The sequence below is a fragment of the Podarcis raffonei genome, chromosome 12 (assembly GCF_027172205.1).
Source record: "Podarcis raffonei isolate rPodRaf1 chromosome 12, rPodRaf1.pri, whole genome shotgun sequence".
In the NCBI taxonomy this organism is placed as follows: domain Eukaryota; kingdom Metazoa; phylum Chordata; class Lepidosauria; order Squamata; family Lacertidae; genus Podarcis; species Podarcis raffonei.
The window spans coordinates 23,645,196-23,667,930 of record NC_070613.1 but is presented as its reverse complement, the minus strand read 5'-3'; the positions used below and the strand labels follow the sequence as shown (position 1 = coordinate 23,667,930).

General features: G+C 42.2%; 1 protein-coding gene across 2 annotated transcripts in view; it reads left to right on the top strand.

The window, feature by feature from the left end:
• Positions 1–22,735, top strand: part of MALRD1 (MAM and LDL receptor class A domain containing 1) — a 224,678-nt gene that overhangs the window by 74,314 nt on the left and 127,629 nt on the right. For both annotated transcript variants that reach the window (XM_053409891.1, XM_053409892.1), the window contains exons 23-26: positions 1,256–1,366; positions 2,382–2,595; positions 14,075–14,322; positions 15,211–15,499. In XM_053409891.1, the coding sequence (XP_053265866.1) occupies positions 1,256–1,366; positions 2,382–2,595; positions 14,075–14,322; positions 15,211–15,499 (862 nt within the window). The remainder of the gene's footprint in view (positions 1–1,255; positions 1,367–2,381; positions 2,596–14,074; positions 14,323–15,210; positions 15,500–22,735) is intronic.

Below are 22,735 nucleotides of genomic sequence, written 5' to 3'. Positions count from 1 at the left end.
TTTCATTTTGCCATGTTATGTGCAACTGGGAGATGATTTTTCTTCTATTAAAATGAAAAGCCTCTCTAGATAGTCCTGGAGCTAAAACTGCAGATCATTATACCTGGTGATAAATCCTGGAGAGGAAAAGCGTTTTGGGGAGCTGATGATGTACAGTTCTGTCATTGCTGTCTAGAATCACAATTTGACATACATCACCATACTTCCATCTCCTGATGTTGTCAGTTTGACTCAGTTAAGACACTTTAGCTTCAGTGAAGCATGTTTAGGGCAGTTGACTCCTGGGAGCAACCCGTCACAATTCAATGAATATTTACTGAGGCAGGAAGCGAGGAGGACACCTCATGCACCTTCTGAAGTTCAAACTAAACAAGAGCTCTGGAACTTGATTGCAAAAGTTTTTTTATGCAAACAACTGGATGTTTAATGTACTGCGAAACTAAAATGAGTTTTGAAACTGAATACAATCATGGGGTAATAGCAATTTTAACTGTTCTTGGTATTAGGATTGCTTTTCTTATTTCTTCGGCATACCAAAAGCAAGTGTCACCACTTGCTATTCAAACCAGTTGAAGTGGAAATGATCAAGCCTTGTTTACACAATCAAAATTTAAAAGTTGTTATTCTGGGGCTCTTATCCTCTCCCTTATGTGTTAATCTCCAGCCCTTTTCAGGCATTATTCCCTCCTTGCCCTTGCTTGCCCCGCTAATAACATTGTGCAAGGGCAAGCATGGGGATGTTCTCTAGTGCCCCATGTCATGCCCCCACAGGAGGAGTGCTCAGTTGCAGAAAAGGACCCATCGCCAAATTTCTTGCTGTTGTGAATACTGGATACACATGCGAAAGACCAATTCTGACCAGGAGTTCAGTGATTGGGTCAGAAACATTGGCTTTGATCATGTGGTTCTGGTATTATTCAGACACATTCTGCAGATCTTACTAGAAGGAAGCCATTCCCTGCTAGCACTACATGTGACAGCAGGTTAATGCTTTGAATGTGTAAATAAATCAAAGGCTGGTGTGAGTTAAGAGGCTGCTATCCCAGATTCTGTTAAAGAAAAAAAAGCCATTCACCATAAACATACTGCATGTTCAGAGATTTGTAGGATAGTTATTATAACTATTTCTTTTCATGTAAAAATGAAACTATTTTTTTTCATGTAAAAATGAAACTGAAGCTGTTAAATACTGTTTGTCTTACGATTTGCAAAACACAAGTTGCTCATTTCACTGTAGATGTTGTTCGATTTTTAGGTGCTCAGAAAAGAGGGAAACATGTCTTTTGAACTTTGGTCACAGAGTGGCCCCCAGGGTCCTCAGTGGAACAGAGCTGAAGTGCATTTAGGTGTTCAATCTTATTTTCAGGTATGTGCAATTTTGTTTGCCTTCTTCCCTTACTATTTCAAGCTATTTAATGTTTCTGTTGTTCTGCGCTCGTAATGTCAGCCTTAAGACATCATTGCATTTTGAAGCAATCAAAATCAAAATGATGCCTCTGCTGTAGAATGAAGTTCATTCATTAATGGCACATAGAAGCAGAAATTGGAGACAGGATGTTTCTTAGAGAATCTGTTACTTGAACCTACTGCTTTATTGTTGCTTTATGGCGGAGATAAGGAACCAGTGACCCTCCAGATGTTGTCGGATACAATCAACCCCAGGCAGCATGACCAGTGGTCATGGACGATGGACATTGTAGTTCTACAATATATTCAGGGTCACATATTCCCAATCCCTGCTTTATGATGTCAAAACCTTACCACAGTTGGCAGAATCACAGTCTTTGGAAAATAGAATAATTTAGCAACAGATTTTCAATACTCTTTAATTTTTTTTAGCCCCAATTGTATTTCTGTTTGTTTCTATATATTTGCTTGATTTGTATTACAAAGTAATGGTGATTCTGCATCGTACCAATCTTCCCTGTTCCCTTTTCTGGCAGTAAAATATGAACAATGTTAACTTTGGAATTGTTCACTCCCTACCAGCTATCTTCTTTTGTGTTTCTCATGTAGCATTCTTACCAGTAGTGGCACTAGTAATAGATGGAGCTGCCCTCCTGCTCCAGCATTGCTGCTGCTTACCTGGATGGTTTGGAGTGGTCAAGTTGGGGCCATGTGGGTGCCCTGGCAGGACCAATGGCTTGGCAGCAGCAATCCCACTACTGTACCTGTCCAGCCCTGAACTCTCCACCACTCTTCCCCTCCATATCTCCATACTGGTAAGCATTAGTAATACTAGTGTCGGGAGAGAAGCTTCACCCCACTGATGCTACTGATGCTCACCACTATCATATGGATCAGAACATTGTCTATTTACTAGAGGTGCATGCTTGTATCAGAATGTGGCTATTTATATTTCTACTTCCTCCACTTCACAGGTTATCTTCAGGGCGAAAAGGGGCATCAGTTATGTGGGAGATGTGGCAGTGGATGATATTTCATTTCAGGAGTGTTCCCCCTTACTGATCCCAGACAGACACTGTACTTCTGATGAATTTACCTGTGCCAACAAATACTGCCTCCCAAAGGATAACCTTTGCGATTTTGTGAATGACTGTGCAGATAACTCAGATGAGAATCAAAGCATTTGCAGTGAGTACGGCTGTTCCTTGCTTTAATGAGCAGAAGTTATCAAGTCTCTAGTGAATTATTTATATAGTAGCACTGCTGCCAGTTCATTAGTGGTTCCGAAATGTAAATGAAAAGCAAAATTAATGATTTTGAAATGCTTGTTATACTGGAGTCTGCCTCACATACACCCACATGTTCATACAAACAGATGTCCCCACCGAAGAGTTTGCCAACCTCCTGGGTGCCAAAATCCCAAGGACTCCTGCGTCACCCAAGTAAATGTTTTGGCAGGAGGCAGCTGCCTAAACCTTGGGATTTAGGCACCCAGGAGGTTGGCACCTCTTAGCTGTTTGTATGAACATGTGGGTGCATGTGATTCCAGTCAATATTAGTGATAGTGTCCAAGGCACCTGGAAGTTGTATTAACCAAATTAAATAATGTGCTTCAGGCAATGGTGTGATTGTTATCTTAATTAATGTAAAATAAGAAAAAACGACTTGTTATTTAGTGTACTGGTATGATGCTGCTCAGCTTGCGAGAAGACACAGGAGGGCACCGGGCTATTACAATAGCATTTTGGTTTTACTACAGTTGCAAAATAAAATGTGGAACCAGCCCTACACATACTTTTCTAGAGAAATGGCTTCCAGTGCAATGAAAACACATCTGATTCTCAATTGTTACACGGACACTGAGAGGGGTGAGTTTTGGCAGCATCAAACAGGGTCCTCAGATAATTATGTGGAACTAGATGTTGTTGCCCCAGCATTGCTGCTGTTACTCTGTCATCTAGTGCTGTTATGTTGCTTCAGCATCAGCAAATGCTTCCCTGTTGCTTTCCTGGGTGGAGAAAGAGTGGGTGTATGTTAACAGTGTCATGTGCAAGTGAGGGTGTGTGGATGTCTCTGCCTGTGTACCCAGGTCTTCCTATCACAATCTCCAACATATGCCCTTTGACTTTCTTGCTGCTACTAACCTTGCGGTCCACAGAGATAGACAAATTCCAAACTTGCTGTCGTATTTTCGCCAGTAACTTTCTTTCAGCAAGTTGATGTTGTGTTGATGCTGCTGCAATCTAAGTCTTGAACCATATTTTAAAATACAATAAAGTGAAAATGAGGTTATATATTCATAGAAATTTATTCTGAGCAGAAGCAAGCTAATAAACTATTTATTGCATCTTAAACTTGACCATAAGCTGCTTCCAGCTAGTTAAAACGGAAATTAAATTGTACATTGCTATATGTTCACTCCAGTGGCCAAGATTTAAATGAGCAAAGGGCTTTGATTCATGTATTTTTAAAACAACTTTTAAAAGATAAAATTTCAAAAAAAAAAAAGCTAATACCCCTAGGACATTCATCCGCTTTCAGTGTTAAAGCATATGAAAGGATGATTAAGCAACAGTGGTCACAGATGACAGGGCAAATCTCACAAAAAATAATGTGTTCTCTCCAGACCAAAAGGGGATACAGAAGATGCACACTGTCCACCAAGCCCCGTTCTGTTCCCAGTAACCACAGGACACCTTTGCCCGGCGGCCCATAGATTGCAGCAAAATACTGGGCAAGGCTTTGCCCAGTATCTTCTCTGTGTGATGGGCTCATGGGAAAAAGCTTTCCAATGAGCCCTTGTTGAAGAGGGGAGGGGAAAGCCTATATAAGGCTGCTTCCCCTGGATATCACAGCCATTTTGTTTGAGAGTTTTCCGCATGCCCACCCTTGCATTCACTGAGCAATTTTGGGTCGTTGGTTGACACGGCAGGAAAGGATTTTTTTTCTCTCTCAACCTGATTGGCACTTGGGTGGGGTTTTATCGCCTTTTCCTCAGGGAAATTATGGCTTTCCTTTGTTAGGCAGAAGAACATTGTATGAGGGTGGAAATGGCATTGGTCAGGATCAACATAGTATAGAGGGGACTCCAGGGGCCTGAGGGGAGGACTGACCACAACAAACCGAAGCATGGGTTCAGTACCTGCCTGGTTGGAATCTGCACCCTGGTCCCCCAGTGAGACCTTGCTTGTTTGGCTTGTACCACAGCAAGGTTCAACACTGGCTGACTCCCGTCATATAGGTTTGGGGCGATCCAAATCCAGTGGATCCATTCCATCAACATGGGGCTTGTGGAATGATGAACTGATCCGGGGACCCAATGCCATGACAACCCTTGCCCTGCCTGCTGCTGTTAATTTGGCCTGATTTTATCCCATCACTGTTGTACAGTCTGGTCATTTTGCTACTCTCATGGGTCACATAATGCTCTTGCCTGGGCAATTGCATACCTACCCAGCAAATTGCAATTTGGTGCTCTCAAATTTGCAAGAAAACAAAGCAAAATGATGCCAAAACATTTTAAAAGATTTGGGAATGAATCCTATAAATATTTCCCAATATAACAAGAAAGGTTTCATGTTGAACACTGCATCTTATGCATCCAAATATCTTATTTCATTTTAACAAGGAATGCTAATTTGAAAATTTTAAGTACAGGCAACAAAAAAGGGAAAACTCCATGTTGCAACATGGCAAAATCACATGCTGCAGTCCTTAGTTACATCATGTGTGAGCTTGAGTAAAGCCTGTGCTTAAATAAAATTGTGTTATTCTGGAATTGCAGAGGCAAAAGAAGGGAAATTTTGACCTCTGCCACTGGCTAGGACACTAAGGTGTACTGGGTGGTTTTACCACCTGTCTTTCAGAAGGAGACCAACTTGGTCCCATCTTAAGACTTTGCAATAGATTTTTGTTTTTTTTAAGGGGATTTGTCCCATTCCAGTGACTATTTTTCCTAACCTAACATTAGATCTAATCTCCCCTACATGCCCCATTAATTTATCTTGATAATAATAAGAATGTCTAAGAAAAAAAATTGACACAGTGGAACAATTCCTCAGCAGATAAAAATGTAATTAAGTTTAGAATATAATCTATTGTTGAAGTCAGGTCTTTTTTGACATAAGATAATCAGGTAGCTATGCTCACTTCATTTCCAAAAGGAATATCATTGTTCAAAGTGTGCCAAATGATGATGCCGTCTTAGCTGTGATAATCTACTATCACAAAGCACTGCTTGGGATGGACCTGCTTACACGGTGATCTCACCCTCCAGAGAAGTGCATGACAAAGAAGAAGAAGAAGAGTTTGGATTTGATATCCCGCCTTTCACTCCCTTTAAGGAGTCTCAAAGGGGCTAACATTCTCCTTTCCCTTCCTCCCCCACAACAAACACTCTGTGAGGTGAGTGGGGCTGAGAGACTTCACAGAAGTGTGACTGGCCCAAGGTCACCCAGCAGCTGCATGTGGAGGAGCGGAGACACGAACCCGGTTACCCAGATTACGTGACTACCGCTCTTAACCACTACACCACACTGCATTTCTTGAATATATTTTTTAAATAAATTAAAATGAGAATGTAGTCTGTACTGTCTCTTGACAACAAATCACGCTTGAGATTTATGAAACCGTGTGTTGACAATGCTGAAAGTGGACCAGCTGTGATGAACGTCTAATGTTTGAATTGAGTTTTGTTTAGTTTTTTGTTTGAAGTTCAGTATCAGTCTCTTAAAGCTGACATAATCATTGCATTTGGGAGCTGCAGTGGCTATGTGGTGGTTCACTCTTTGATGTTTGCATCAAGCCCTGATTCTTTAAATCAGCAGGGCCCAGGAGGATCAGCAGTAAGAAGCCTTTCTGATGGAAGTGTTGGCATAATACTTGGGATTTGTTTTGGAAACTTTACTTGTTTTGGAGCTTGGGCCCAAGACAGAGGAAGGGCAGTCTCAGTGAGATGTATTTATTATGGTTGCAAATTCAAACATGCACCAGGATTTATTATTACCTATTGCATCTTATTCCACTCTTCCCTAAGACATAGGCTAGGCTGAGAGTTATGGATGTACCAAAGAACAGCCAGTGAGCTTGTGGAGTTGAACCCAAGACTCCCTGGTCCTAGTCCAGGCATAGCAAACTCGGCCCTCCAGATGTTTTGGGGCTACAACTCCCATCATCCCTGACCACTGGTCCTGTTAGCTGGGGATGATGGGAGTTGTAGTCCCAAAACATCTGGAGGTCCGAGTTTGCCTATGCCTGGACTAGTCTAACCACTGCAGCTTAGTTTCTCAACATATGAAATACCAGCTTTATTATCAGGTTGCAGTCCATTAAATAAAATGGGAGATTTGTGTTAGGATATTTCCGTTCCACCTTAAAAGGGAGCAGGATGTTTGTATAACAGCCTGCGTAAGTTCCTGTCTCACAGGATGTTTATGTTGTAAGTTCGTTTCGTTTTTGCCTGTCTTGCCTGAGCAGTCGGAGGAGACGGTCATGATTTCTTTGTTCTGACCAATGCCTAATAAACTGTAAATATGCATGTTCTGCTCTCTGCTTGTGCAACTTCCTGCTGTGTGAATTCTGCTGATATAGTGTGCACTAAGCCTGAGGCTTAGTGTCGCTGAATTGCTGATATTGCCTGACTACGGGAGGTCGATGGATCGTCCGGCACCGAGCTTGGGGGCCAAGATGGACTTCATCTCCCTGGCAGTATCCCAACAACAGGTTTCGGGCCCAGATTCACGGCACTTGCAGGAGAGTAAGACAGCGACAGACTGCTGAAAGGTATGTTGGAAAAGCGAAAGCAGAGGCTTTTCTGTTGCCGCGGCAGCCTCTTTGATGTCCGGCAAAACTAATTGGCCTGGGAGCCGAGCCAGAGGCATCGTGATTTATGGGTGCCAAGATAAGGAGTCTCTGAAGTGAAGAAGACTCACGGCTGGCGTTAAGAGGTGGAATGGAGTTTTTCCAAGCCTCTGAAGCTGCTGAGTGCCCAAAATTAAATCGGGACAATTATCAGAGCTGGGCAAAATGGTGTGAGAGTTTGCTGCGTCAGTTTGGAGTCTGGCATACTGTCTGTGAAGCCCCTCCAGTTCCTCTGACAGGGAGATGGCAGGCTCAGAATTCGAGAGCCATAGACGTAATAGTCTTGTCCGTCTCTCTGGAGGAAATAAAGACGCTTGCTGGAAATCTCACGGCACGTGACATGTGGGATGCTTTGAAAAAGGCCCACCAGCCAATAATCCCAGCCCAGTGTTTGAATGCATCGGAGGTCCTGGCTGTTTCCCAGAATGCTAGTGAATGCAGAGATGCCGAGGGCACCGGTTGCAAGCTGCAGGGGGAGCTGACTGTGATGTCATCCCAGGCAGCATTCCAGCCTCCAGAGGGAGCCAAGGAGTCGGCAGCTGAGAGCTCTGTTTCTCGTGAGAACCAAGGTCAGAGCCTTTGCAGAGGCCGGAAGACCAGACGTAAACAGAGCAAGATGCTTGCAGGTGGCCAGGAGCGGGGGGGCACGTTGCAACAGCCCACGCCAGTGGAAAACAAGGCTATGTTTGCTGGCACAGCTCCACCAAAGGCTAAAGGCACGTCTGATGGCCAGGAGCAGGGGGGCAAGTTGCAAAAGCCCTCGCCAGTGGAAAACACGGCTATGTTTGCTGGCACAGCTTCACCAGCGACGCGGACTTATAAAAAATATTGGGGGGGCCCGGGAAAGCTCATGAATAATAAATAAGCTCATGAATATGCAAATAAAGTGGCGCCGCCTCCTCGTGAGCGAATAGGGGAGAGCGTGCTGCGCCTATTAATCAGCTCCAAAGGAAATTGGGTGGAGCTTTTGCTCGGGAGGGAGGGCAGGAGGCATGCAGCCCGCCCCCCCTGTGCATTTTGGGCTGGGGGAGGGGCGGCGATGGCGCTCTGCTGGAGGGGCGCCGGAGATTATTGGGGGGGCGGAGCCCCCCCAAACGAATTTTTGAGGGGGCTCGGGCCCCCTCAAGCCCCATGGAGTCGGCGCCTATGAGCTTCACCAAAGGCTAAAGGCAAGCTGCAAAAGCCCACGCTGGTGGAAAACAAGGTTTTGTTTGCCAGCAAATCTGCTTCGAAGGGGAAGGCCAGGTTTATTGTTGACTCTGCGGCCACGCGCCATCTCACCAAAGACTGCCATCTGTTCATCTCCTTCACACCTCAAGATGGAGAGGTCCAGCTGGCTGATGGAAGGACTTTGCAAGCTACAGGAGTTGGGACTGTGAAACTTGAAAGTCTGCATACTACGATTAGTAATGTTCTTTTTGTTCCAGGAGCTGTGGACAATTTGATAAGTGTACCACAGCTGACTGGGCGTGGTTTTGAGGTATCCTTCAAGAAGACTATCTGTGTCATCAGAAAAGGCAAAGAGGACATGTGGCATGCAAAGTTGATGGATGGTTTGTTCTGTTTAACTTATGATGACAATGGTGTTGCTATGTCTAATGCTGATACTTGTTGTGTTGCACAAACTAACAAGGTTCTTCATGCAGGTTGCATTCATGATGCACATCGAAGATTTTGTCACCTCTCTTGGCAAGCGCTAGCCAAGATGCCTGGGTTGGTTGAAGGTTTGGACATCAAACCTTGCAAATTTCACATGAAATGTGTATCTTGTGCAGAGAACAAGGTGAAGGTTGCTCCAAAAGGCAAGGAGTCTAGCAGGCAGGCTTCCAAACCCTACCAGCTAGTTCACGCAGACCTGGTAGGCCCTCTAGCGCCCTCTTTGGGAGGAGCAAGGTACTTCATGGTTCTAATTGATTCTTTTTCCAGGTACATTCATGTGTTTATGCTCGAGCAGAAATCGCAAGCATTTCCTAAGTTCAAGGCATTCTGTGCTTGGTTGGAGAATGCTCACGGTAAACGTATTGGGTGTCTGTTTACTGATCGAGGCGGGGAATTCACTTCTCAGCAGTTTGAAGCTTTCCTGACTGAGAAGGGAATCCAGCATGATTTGTCAACGCCTAGGTCGCCATGGATGAATGGGCTTGCGGAGAGAGCAAATCAAACGTTGCTGCAAGGAATAAAAACTTTGTTGCATGATGCCAATCTCCCTGAGAAGTTTTGGGGGGAGGCTTTGGCGAATTTGGTTTACACTTTTAATCGCAGACTGTCATCACCTATTGGCTGCACTCCCTATGAGAAGATGTTTGGTAAGAAACCTAATGTCAAGCACTTGAGAATCTTTGGTTCTGACATGTGGGTGCACACCCCACAAAGCAACAAGCTTGGGAAGCGTGGGGCACATGGTTTGTTCATGGGGTACGAAAAAGGTGCATACAGAGTATGGATGACTAACTCAAAATCCATAAAGTTCACGAGGAGTGTTGAGTACAATCCTAAGTGGGGGGAAAATGTGGGAATTTTCCAGAGTTACCCAGAGGAGGATGAAGGTGATGTGAAGAAAGCAGATCATGCTGAGAAAGCTGAGGAAACTGAGGATGAGGATGATGATGATGATGATGATCAGAGTTCGGATTCCAGTTCAGTGGGCGGCGCTGCTGCTGCTGTCAGTGACAGTGATGACACAGCAGACTACAAGAGCGCAAAGGCCTCAGTCAGACCATCTGATGAGTCTGACAATGAACTGGAAGAACCACTGTTCACCATTGGTCACTATTCTCCTAAGAAGGAGGAGATGAGTCCAGAAGACTTGCGTCTGGTTCGCAGGTCTGAAAGGGCGACCAAAGGCAAACCTCCAAAGAGATTTGCTGATGAGTTTGCTAAGATGGCAACTGCTGTTCTTAGTAGCTCAGAGAAGGTGTGGGAACCTTCAAGCTTCAAAGAGGTCCAGGAGTTAACCTCTAAAGATGCTGAGCCTTGGCTTAATGCCATGAAGGCTGAAGTTGATTCCTTAAACAGGAACCAGACTTGGGAACTGGTACCGGTAGTCCCAGGAATGAGACTGGTTGGCAGCAAATGGGTCTTCAAGGCCAAGACAGACCAGAATGGCAAGGTTGTCAGACACAAAGCCAGATTGGTTGCCAGAGGTTTTTCACAGGTACCAGGGCAGGATTACCACGAGACCTACTCACCCACGGTCAAATATGAGAGCATTCGGCTGATGCTCAAGATCGCTGCGGAGGAGAAACTGCATGTTTCCCATCATGACATTAATACAGCTTTTTTGTACGGGATTTTGAACGAGCAGCTGTACATGCTTCCACCTGATGGGATGCAGATACAGAAGGGAATGGTCTGTAAACTGCGGAAATCCTTATATGGTCTCAAGCAGAGTGCCAGGTGTTGGAACACAAAACTCACTGAAACATTGCTTTCTCTAGGTTTTCACCAGGGCAAAGCAGATCCATGTGTGTTTGTCAAGGAGGAGGGGCAAAACAAACTGTATTGTTTATGTTTTGTTGATGATCTTCTGATGTTTTGGAAGAATCAGGCTTTTTACCAAAGCACCCTAGCTCAGCTGAAGGAGCACTTTGACATGAAGGATCTTGGTGAGGTATCCAACTATCTTTCTCTGCAGGTGGAGAGAGACCAAGCAGGTAATTTTCTGGTACACCAAACACAGAAAATTGCTGATGTATTAACCAGGTTGAATTTGGTTGATGCAAACCCAGCAGACACACCGATGGTGACAGGTTACCAGGTAGACAGTACTGCTGAAGTGTTTTCTGACACAACGCTGTACAGATGCATTCTAGGCAAGTTGAATTTCATTGCTAGATGTTCGAGACCTGACATTGCTGTAAGCACTAACCTGCTTAGCAGACATGCTAACAATCCTACTGTTCAGGATTGGAAAGCTCTGAAGCGCATAGCCCGGTATTTGAAAGGGACTATGCACTACAGGCTGAGGTTCACCAGTCAGAAGACTGGAGGTCTTGAAATCTTTGCAGATGCAAGTTTTGGAAGTGACACCACGGATGGTACAAGCACTTCTGGAGTGTGCTACATGTACAACCACTGCCTGTTTGATTGGTTGTGCAAAAAGCAGACAACAGTTAGCCTAAGTTCCTGTGAAGCAGAACTCAATGCTCTGTCATTTTCACTCATGGATTGTGAATGGTTGATGCAACTGTTTAAGGACATTGGGGTTTCTGTGAAATGTCCTATACAAGTGTATCAAGACAATAGATCTTGTTTGGCTTTGCTGAACTCGGAGAGTTGCAAGCAAAGGACCAAGCACTTGCAGATTAAGCTACATCGTGCAAGAGAGTGTATTCAGAAAGGACTCATTCAGGTGTCCTACATGCCAGGAAATGAAATTCCTGCTGATCTGTTGTCTAAGGTTGTTAACAGAGAACAACTGAAGGTTTACGCACAAAGGTTGCAATTGGGTTGAACCACAGGTACTACAGGTTACACGGAAAGGGGGAGGATGTTAGGATATTTCCGTTCCACCTTAAAAGGGAGCAGGATGTTTGTATAACAGCCTGCGTAAGTTCCTGTCTCACAGGATGTTTATGTTGTAAGTTCGTTTCGTTTTTGCCTGTCTTGCCTGAGCAGTCGGAGGAGACGGTCATGATTTCTTTGTTCTGACCAATGCCTAATAAACTGTAAATATGCATGTTCTGCTCTCTGCTTGTGCAACTTCCTGCTGTGTGAATTCTGCTGATATAGTGTGCACTAAGCCTGAGGCTTAGTGTCGCTGAATTGCTGATATTGCCTGACTACGGGAGGTCGATGGATCGTCCGGCACCGAGCTTGGGGGCCAAGATGGACTTTATCTCCCTGGCAGTATCCCAACAATTTGAGGATTAGAGTAGAGGATCTTTAAATGGTAAGAAAATGAAAAGCCTTTTCTTAGTCTGCTTAGGTGAGCTGCAGCAAGTTCAATTAGTTTCCTTAAAATGTGTTGAGAAGCACCCATGTATACGTGAGGTTGGATGGTCATTTGTTATGGATGCTTTAGTTGAGATTCCTGCATTGCAGGGAGTTGGACTACATAGTCCTTAGGGTCCCTTCCAATGACTGTTCTAGGATTCTCTGCCTCTTGTGCAGCTGTCCTCTTTTAGTTGATGATGGCTCGTTCCATTATAGAGGTTCTCACTTGATGCAGCAGTTATCAAGTGACAAGCACATATGTATGAGGCAATCCTTCCTTGTTTCCCAATGAAACCTCAATACTGTTGGGGGGAATATCCATTTTAAAGTAGCTCTAGTACCTCTTTTTAAAAAGACCATACAACTTTCTTTTACACAAAAATATTGGGGGAAACATACATTGTGAAACTTTAATTTGCCTTCTGCAATTCTCCAAAGCCCTTTCCTCATTAATTTAGCTAGCTAAAAGAATACTTCAGCATAAGTTTAGATTTCCCTGGTTGTAAGATGGAAGTACCACTTACCATCAACCAGAGAGGGCAGTCCAGTGCAGCTGCAGTGGTGCCTGGTTGTTTTCTGGCTTTAGCATGGGATGACATCACTTCCTCCTCCACTGGCTGCTGGAGCTCTCCCAGGGTTGCAGCCAGTCGTGGGCAAGCCTCTCATTGTTCTGACCTTCATTTCTCTCTGTGTTCTGGGAGACCAGGGCAGAAGGAATCTGGTCACAGCAGGAGGGGGAGACTCTCTGGATTCATCAGCAGCCTGCCTCATCTCTCTCTCCTGCCACCCTTCCTCTCCTGCCTCTGAGTCTAGACTGCCCTCTGCCACAGCCTCTTCCTGCTCACTAAACTCTGTTACTTCTGCAGCTTCTGACACCTCCTCCTTCCAGTCTGCCCCCTCTTCTCCCTCTGAACATGCATCACCATCCCACCACAAATCCCCTGCTTCTGAGCCTTCTTCCCCTGGGGGGTTGGCTCTGCATCCAGCCAGTCCATGACAGCAGACAGGCTGGTTGATACAGGATACACACCCAATGCCTACACCAAACCCTGATGACATCTCTAATAAATAAACTTGTGGCCTGTTTAATCCCAAATGGTTGTTCTGTGCTTATTTCAACTTCCCACCGCCTGCAGCATCATTGTGCCTGGACTCGCAAATTGTACCTTCTCTTTGAATATAAAAGAACATATCTAGTCAAGTTGTTTTTTGCTCTTTTTTAATTATCTCTTTTTATACTGAAGTAACGTTAAGTCCAAATATAACTAATTTCACAGGTAATTTCCATATGAAATAAGCTGCATCCTGCTGTTTCTTTTAATAGTTGACCTTGTTCTCTGATGGTCCAATTCCTGTATCTAGTATAATTCTGTATGTTACTAAAATATATAAAAAGTTTGTTCTCTTTTGCTTGTCTAGAAGAATTGATTTGTTACGATCTTTGAATCTTAAAACTTAGAAACTTAAAACAATAGGTTTAACAATTAAAAATTTAAAGCTTTCTGTTTTTCTCAAAATATTATGAAATAAATATCTAAGGTACCGGATATTTTTGGTTTACCCATATTGCCTCTTATAAACATTCATTTGTGAATTGCAATTAGATAACCATTGGGTAGAATAAGCCTGAATTAAACAAAAGGCTGTTTGCTAATCTAAATTCCTTTTAAAATAATGTCATTATCACCATCAGCCTTTGCATGATGGTGCATCAGCTACCTGTTAAAAAGCCTTTCATTAGTTAAATGAGACTCCCTCCATTTTGAGGATAAAGGCAGAATATGTTTGTTATTATGGTGCTAATTTCAGCATTTTGCATTCTTTTTCAATTTTAGACACTTTGAATTTTGTTGGGGTTTTTTTGTTTTGTTAGGTATGTCCATTGGGCGCTGTGATTTTGAGTTTGATCTCTGTGATTGGGAACAAGATCAGAATGATGACTTTGACTGGAATCTCAGAATTGGAGGAATCCCAAGAGCAGGCACTGGGCCAGTAGCTGATCATACCTTGCAAGAACCATCTGGTCATTACATCTTCATAAAAAACTCCTTCCCTCAGTTGCCAGGGCAAGAAGCCAGAATTACTAGTGTGACTGTAAGCAGAAAGAGCAGAAATTGCAAGGTATGTGAAGGAATGTCTAGCAGGAACAATAGAAGTTAATTACTAATTGCAAGAATCAAACATCACTTAAGCATCCCTTAGAGAAAATATTTGGTTTTATAGGTATCACCTTGTTCCTTTAATTAGCCAAGTGCTATTGTAAAGCAGTATTATGTTGCTTTCAGTGTAGAACCTCCAAAAAGGGAAATAGGTTCTGTTGAAAACTTCATTTGTTCTGAATGAAATACATTGCTTAAGTGACATTAGTGTTTGGATCTTGGCTGCTGGGTGTAGAAAACATCTTATGATAAAAATGTACAGAATAATTTGTGTGCCTCTGATAAGCTATTGAAATGAAGCAATGATAAATATTTGAATAAAAAAGATTATTGCGGTTAAAATGTCAGTTGGATTCCACTGCCAAACATTTGATAGTGGGAAATAAACATTTATTTTTCAAAGGAAGTTATTTATTTATTAGGTTTCTAAGGTGCCCTACTGTGGAACTCTCAAGGCAGTTTAGAAGCATATTAAAGCAACAAGAAACAATCAAAAACAACAAAGTTAACTCAAAACAACGAAAGGAAGACAGTGTATTTTATTACACTGGATCTAAAATGAGACTTCATGGGTGATACTGAACCAGTCTCCAAGAATTCAGTATCTCTATTAAGAAGTGCAACTGCTTCATGTTCCCCTGTCCCACCACCTTCCTCTTAAAACCTGGTCTTTACTGTAAAATTATTAATGGACTATAGATATTTAAATGGATAAATATTGCAAATCCACTGCACACTGACAGATAGTCTGTTGGATTCTTTTCTCATGGAACCATAAAACATGTTTTCACTATGAAGCGAGTATTATTTCAAGTCACTGCTCCATATTTACTCCTTCTCTTCATTTCAGGTAATATTCTACTACCACATGTATGGAGCTAACACTGGATCACTAACTGTCTACCAGGTGACAGCATCAAATCCCCCCCAAGTATTATTCAGCCTCTCTGGAGATCAGGGGAATTTCTGGAAAAGAAAAGTGCTGCTATTAGAAGCCTATGAGGACTTCCAGATCACCTTTGAAGGGCATGTTGGAAAAGGCTACAGATATATAGCCCTTGATGACATCGTGTTTACAAGGGAATGCTTGCCATCATCAGGGTTCTTGCCAGATGAACCTACAGCATCACCCCCAACAGGTAATTACTTGAGAATGTCAAGAAAGATCTCACTCCCCACTTCACTTTTATATTTCGGCAATATAGCGATCAGCACATTGATGGGATGTGGTCATTGAAAAAGCATAAATATATCGAGTCGCTTTAAAGAGGGAGAATCTTTTTGAACTTCCCCATCACATATAAATGCTTGCAGGTTGCACAAACATTTCCCCTGTGTGGCAATGGATCTCTGAAGATCGCTGGATTACTTCAGACTTTTCTGAAATGTGTTAAATGAGGACGTTGCCCTAGTAATTGACAACGTAATTCAAAATCTGCCGTATGCAATGGAGCTGAGATGCAGGACACCTTTTAAAATGAGATCCTCTAAAATAAGAGATCACTTAAAATAAGGAGCTTGTTGTGGTTTTGTGCAGGAGAGAATTGTATCCAGCTACTCCAATTTGTTCTGGGTTGTTGCAGCCCATAGTTGAAGTCAAAGCCTTTAATTTATTAACTTCTCTTGACAGAACTCTTCACTTTAGTACTGATGAGTCTGTGCTTCAGGAAACAGAACAATCTTAGTTATATATATCCATATCAATGCATAAGGTTGCTCTCGGGGGCATGTTCTTAAAGTCTTGTTTACAATTTTAAGTGTAAAAGTCTATTTTTAACGATGTTGCATTTATGGTTTAAAATGCATATCAAAGTAGCTAAAGATACCGCCATAGTTCCTGAGAACTGTGGGCAGAAAGAGGTTTGCACAAGGGGACTTTCCCATCCCCTCTTCCCTACTGTTAGGGTTGCCATATTTCAAAAAATAAAAACCAGGACACCCGGGGCGTTGTTGAGCGCCACTTGCATCAGGTGCTCCTACCTGATTCCCTTTCCCATTGAACCCTAGACCACATCCCCATACTTATCCAGAACATTCCCTGACCCTGAAGAGAAACATTATTTCCCTCCCAGCACAACCTAATATTTAAGTGAGTGTGCTTTAGAATCGGAGCCTGAAAGCAATAAAATGATTGTCAGACATATTTCTTGCAATTTACTGCCCCCTTTGACAAGGCATTTATTATTACAGGGAATTACTGAAGCCTGGAGATATGGGTGTGCTTGACAGGGAGGTGTATTATGTTCCATCTCCATTGGCCTTTTATTTAGCATATGATACCAATATGGTGTTAAACTACACTGGGAATTAAGAAAATTTATTATTCTTGCTGTAGACATATTTTTTTTAAAGCGCCCTTGCTGCTTTGGAGACTCTGAACCAAAGTTCTGTGCTTTATTTTAAAAACAAAACAAAACCTTCTTGGCCACGTTCACCTGGCAGTTTGTAAGCAGTTGGGAGACTCTTGGGATGGTTGGAAATTCTAAATCAATTCTTTCGGACAGTGAAAGCTTTTCATTTCTTATCATCATGCCAGGGATGTTAAAGCCTTACAAACATTCATGTGGGACCCATTTCCTTTTATAGAATAACCAAGGTTTTAGTCATATGTGAGTGAGTGAGTGTGTGTGTGCGTATGAATATATATATATTCTCTAAACACTTTCAGATTAACACAATTGTGCAGGAAGTTCATTAATCACTTCTTTTGTCCCATTCTTGTTCACCTGCCATGATTTGGTACTCAAAAGTTTCAAGGTCAGTGCTTTTAATGCAACTTTTTGCTGGAATTGTGGAGATCCAGAGACAATGGGATTAGCTGCACTAAAGACTCATATCTCTTTGATCTTTATTATGCTGAGCACAGCATGTTATAGTATAGGAAACTGCACTGACAACAAAACTCAGCTTTAAAAAAAAAATAGTGCTCAGTTTTTTTTCTAGCTCCCAGAAATAAAGTTTGCCAGCCATTCAGCATTGACTGAGTTCTTTATTTGAACAGTATAATGACAAGGTTGTGAATAATTAAGTTCAATAAATTGAGATGACCCCCAAGCTGAAACACCCTCCATCTGTTTACTGAAGCACTTCAAAAACTTAATCATACCTCAGACATTTCAAGTATAGCGCACCTTTTCGTTTAAGACAATTTTCATCTCACGTCTCCTACAGGATCTTTCTTGTGATTAAGAGTTACAACTATTACATTATGCTCAAAAAAACCAAGCATAATTAATTTTAGAGTATTGTGTATAATTAAATATTTAATGTATTATATGTAATGTAAACACAAATAACATAATTGTTTGTTGGTTTTGGAAACTGGTGCTACCCTCCATTATTTTTGAAAACGATTAACTCCCCAAAATCTATGTAGAGGATACTTATGACTTTGAATACTTAACTACTACTCCTATTAGTACTACTAGAATATAGACAGCTCAGTCAGCACAGCATGAGACTCTTAATTTCAGGGTTGTGGGTTCAAGCTTCACATTGGGTGGAAGATTCCAGCATTGCAGGGGGTTGGCCTAGATGACCCTCGTGGGCCCTTCCAACTCTGTGGTTCTATGATTCTACTGTTACGACACCATCAGTGTACATGGTATCTTATGAACTGAAAAAGATCTATAGAGAACTATAAGCAAGTATGTGCTGCAAGGTGCTTACAGCAAGGAAGGAAGCTGTGTAAGCAGTAGAGGGAGAAGAAAAGATCATGAGAAAACAATGATATAAACCTATCCTATCCTGAACCTCCCAAACACACTGAGACCCTCCTCAGAGGCTCTGCTCCAAATGCTTGTGCCATCATAGTTACAGTACATAGATGCTTGAGCTAGGGCCATCTCAGTAGTGGCATCCAACTTATAAAACTTCCTCCCAAAAAAGGTTCCTCTTGCATCTTCCATCGTCTTTTTAGGCACTTGGCAAAGAAAATATTATTTTGAATGGCTCTGGAGCGCTTTGCATTCTTCAGCGGCTGGTTCTATATGCTGGTGTGCATGTCTGGTCCTTCTCAGTAAATTTATTTCTCACCATAGTTTTTTTGTATTTTTAAAAAAATATTATGGATTTCTTGTTAATTTTACACAATTGGTTTTGTGTTTTTTAATTGTTAAGTGTTCTGTCCCAGGCAATGGTCTCATCTAGACTGATTTCTAGTCAGAGAAGGGTTAGTTCAGGCAGAAATCAAGTAAGGCAGGATGCAGTCCTACTGAGGGAAATATCTATCATCTATCTATCTATCTATCTATCATCTATCTATCTATCTATCTATCTATCTATCTATCTATCATCTCTATCTATCTATCATATATCTATTTTCAGCTTAGATGCTGTTTTTCAGAACTAAATGTCCTCCCAAACTGGCTCACAGTCAGAAAATTATTAGCAAAACAGCACCAAACAGCACCATCAAAATCACATCCCTCAAGTCACATGTAAATAAGACATTTGAAAAATCTCCAACTGACAGAACAGTATTTTTTTATTATTAAAAAAACACACCATAAAAATAATAACAGCCAGGCTAACATCATCAGATCCCAGCAGTGGTTCCATCCCTGCTCATAAGCTTCCTAAAATACATCGGTCAGCTGACACAACCACCTCCAAGCTTCCTGCTACCTTCTGCCTTCACTAGCAAACCCATCTCTGTTCTCTCATATCCATGGATTCTCTCTTGGAAGATTGTTCGAGGCAAATCTTTATCACCTTCTTCTTCACACAGGTTGGCTTAGTTTGCTGCTTTCTCTGTGTCTTAGGGATTCTCCTCTAGCAGAATTGGCAGCCATACCTTCCGAAGGATGTGGTGTGTTTTCAAATACCCTATTATGCCACCTCTTCCCAACTGCAGCCCTTTGCCATCTCCATGCCAATTGGCCAACTAGCAAATTGGCTCTACTGGCAAAAGTTAAAATACAATACACTAAAGCAAACTAACAGTAATAACAGCAGATAAAAACCGTGCTTGGATAGTCACACAACTATTTTGTTTACACTGTTATAAAACAGACATGGACATTGGATCAAGTGATTTTATTTTATCTATGTGCTTATTTTGTAATATAGGGAGAGGGAAGATGAATCAGAATAATAGAATTAGACCCAGGCTGGATGCTCAACGAATGCTAACTTATTGACAACTGCAACAAAACTCATGGATGCTGGGTCAGATTCTTGGTGAGAAATAATGAGGGAAAGCAGAACTTTTTAGGTGTATTCTCTGAACAAACAGGCATGTATTGCTAAGAGAACATACTTTAGCATGCTGTGTCTGTTCACAACGGAGCTGCAAGACAGAATATATGACCCAGTTCACTTCTAGGAAAAAAGATTGCGGGATGAATAGAATTTAATGCGAGAGTAGAAAACTCTTCAAAAGCTTTTTTGTCCACCTGCCCCCAATCTCTTTAACAATAACTTACAATATCCAGATCTGTCAGAGTTTACATGAGAGGACCTTTCACCTTGTGAAAAACATGACTCTTCTATGCAAGCTTAAATATTTGTATTTTATACTTCCACTTCTCCTGATAACCTCTATCAGTGACCTTGTTATTGTTTCCACTTCACAAATATCAGTGTAAACTGGGGGTTTATAATGCTATTCATCCCATTTGCCTTGGTATAGTTATCTTGAAGCCTCTCAATACATACTAACTATAATATACATGTTTTGTCAAAGGGGGGAAAAGACTGCCAGCTGTAGAAGTCGAAATGTTGCTGTGCAAATGTTAGCAGTAAATTTCATTCTACAAGACAGAAATGATCTGCAAGACCTACTGTGGACACCATTAGCAAAATGCCTTATTTGAAATTCTGATAGTCGTGTTTACAACCATACGATGCAATACAGGGATAGACTCTGTTTGTGCTCATGCCATTTTCAATGAATCTTCCATCCCAGTGTTGAATAGTTTCAAAGAACCCTGCTTTCCTACTAAGTGAAACTGATTTTACAATGCTGCTCCTTTTCATGAATCATTTTAGACTAGTCGACAATCCGGTGTTCGGTTTCAACCCACCAGTTCAAGTACAGCAGAATACAACCCCAAATTTTTGTTTTCCAAACCACTGATTAGAATTTTATCTCAGATGGTGAAAACAGATCACACCCATTTAGTAATTCTTAAATCTGGATTAATCCCAAGGTTTACTCTTGTAGCTTGAGTGGTTTGGTAGGTAAAGTAAAATTACTGAAGGAATAGGCTGGTAATATAACTTTCTTCCTACCTACAAAAGGCAGGAGAAGGTTGGTTCAGCCTGTGTGGCTGGCATGGTCTATTCTGCTCCAACAATTCTTGCATCATGTGGACCATCATGTGTCTTAGAAACATTTTTTACAGCTGGGAATGGCTATTGATGACTTCTGCTACCTTTCAACAATGAAACTATTATTAGCTGTTACTAATAGCCAGTTTCACAGGGCACTGGTGGAGGAAGAGGGGGGCAGGGGGAGCGCACTGCCCCCAGCAGCACAATCTTGGTGGGGTGCAATCGCGCTTGCCCCCCGCCCATGCTGGGTGCCATGCCCCTGCGGGTGGCATGTCACGCCTCCGGGGCACACACCAGCCACGCCCCCACCTGCTCTCCACCCCCTGGTGCTGGAGCATGAAGCTCCGCCACTCACAGGGAATGCTTACACGTGACTGCAGTAGCTATTATTACCGCACAAGCAATCACCTTTTGCCATAGACAGCTTATTACCTATCTTTCATTTGTTGAATGGGAAGTAAAGTGATTCATCTTGTAAAGGAAGAAGAACACAGTATAAAAATGAGCTGAAAAATATATTTTAAAATTTATTGTTTTGGTCTTTGTTTGCCACTCTCTTCATTTTGTCTTATGTCTGCATGTTCATTCACAAAAGTGTTGGCTACTGCTATCATTTTTAGGAGAGAGAAGACTTTTCCTGCATTGCTTGAGGTGGCTGTAGCCCTCTTCAGTCATTAATCTGGACACAAAATAAAGTGCAATGAGAACAGAACAAGTCACCGTCCCCTTGACCTTCATCAGGGTCCTGTTTTTGGTACAGACTATTGTATGCATGAGCTTATTTTTCAGGGTTCTGAACCACATGTATTGGACCTAGGTGTATGTGGCTGTATTTGGATAGTCTCTGCAAACAGGAACTTTAAATGCATGGAGGCTGAGAGCAGGGTACCCGGATGTTCAGGGTAGCAACTGCTGCTGCACTTCCCTACATGTCGGCTGTTAGACAGGGAGGATGAGCAGCCTCAACAAAGTTCTGCTGCCCCTCTGGCTCACAAGGAGATGCTTCCCAGAGCCCAAAGAGGACATCCTCTTCAGGCTTTGGGGAGGGTCTCCTCATGATCCATGAGGAATCCCCACTTATGCACATTTCACTTAGGTGTCATGGCCCAGGAAAGTAACCCCCACATAAGTGGGGAGTCGCCTGTATAGTGGTTGATGCCCAATCTTTGGAGATACAAAATCTAGCAATTTGGTCTGCCTCCACTACTATAAAAAGAATATAAGAATTTACCACTACAAATTCCCCTCATTGGTAGGAAGGTTGTGATCCCCACATGTAGATGTGAGCACATGAAGTATACTTCCTTTATTCCTGTTCTGTTTCAAAAATTGAGCAGTGTGGAAACACTGAGTAGCATTACTGTAATTTAAGAAATCACTGTGATGCTTAATATCTTACATCAGTTACTGCTGGGAAACATGGTGACTTGCAATAATATTAAAGCTGCAATTAAAACATTGCAACCAGTAAACAATAGAAACTGAATAACACAACAGCAGAAGGAGTCAAAGTAACCATAAAGCAACAAAATCACTGTGCCTTTTGAAGACTTTGCAGTGCATGCAAACTCTTTTCTAACATGGCGCTTTGAGTAGGCACTGGGTGAATAATTAGGGATATAGAGTCCCAAAGCTAGGTCACTATTTCAGAAAAGACTCTGTCTCTGGTCACCATCTTCCTAAGATCTGGCAGTAGGAGGCCTGGTGGGGAGTGGTGTTGTTACTGTCACAGCAGCAACAGAAGAAGATAAAATCTGTGTGGTTGCATTGGGGATGTAAGGAATATGTTTTGGGGAGTCCATCAGTGGTATATGCTGAAGTCTGAAGTCTGGCTCTTACTTTGCTTCCAAGTATTCTTCCAAGGCATCCACAGGTATAGCCCATAGCAGTAGTCTACTATGGATGTTGCCAGGACATGAATACCATGTGGCCAAGCAAACTCTGTCCAGCACCATGATATAAAACATTCTCATTTTCAAAAAGTTTTGTGTGGGGTTTTTTTTTTTACTACATTGATTCTAAAAGTTTCTGTGTAGTCATTATCATTATTTGTTGTAAATCCTCCTCAGTTCATGGATTTTATCTTAGAAACACTAACA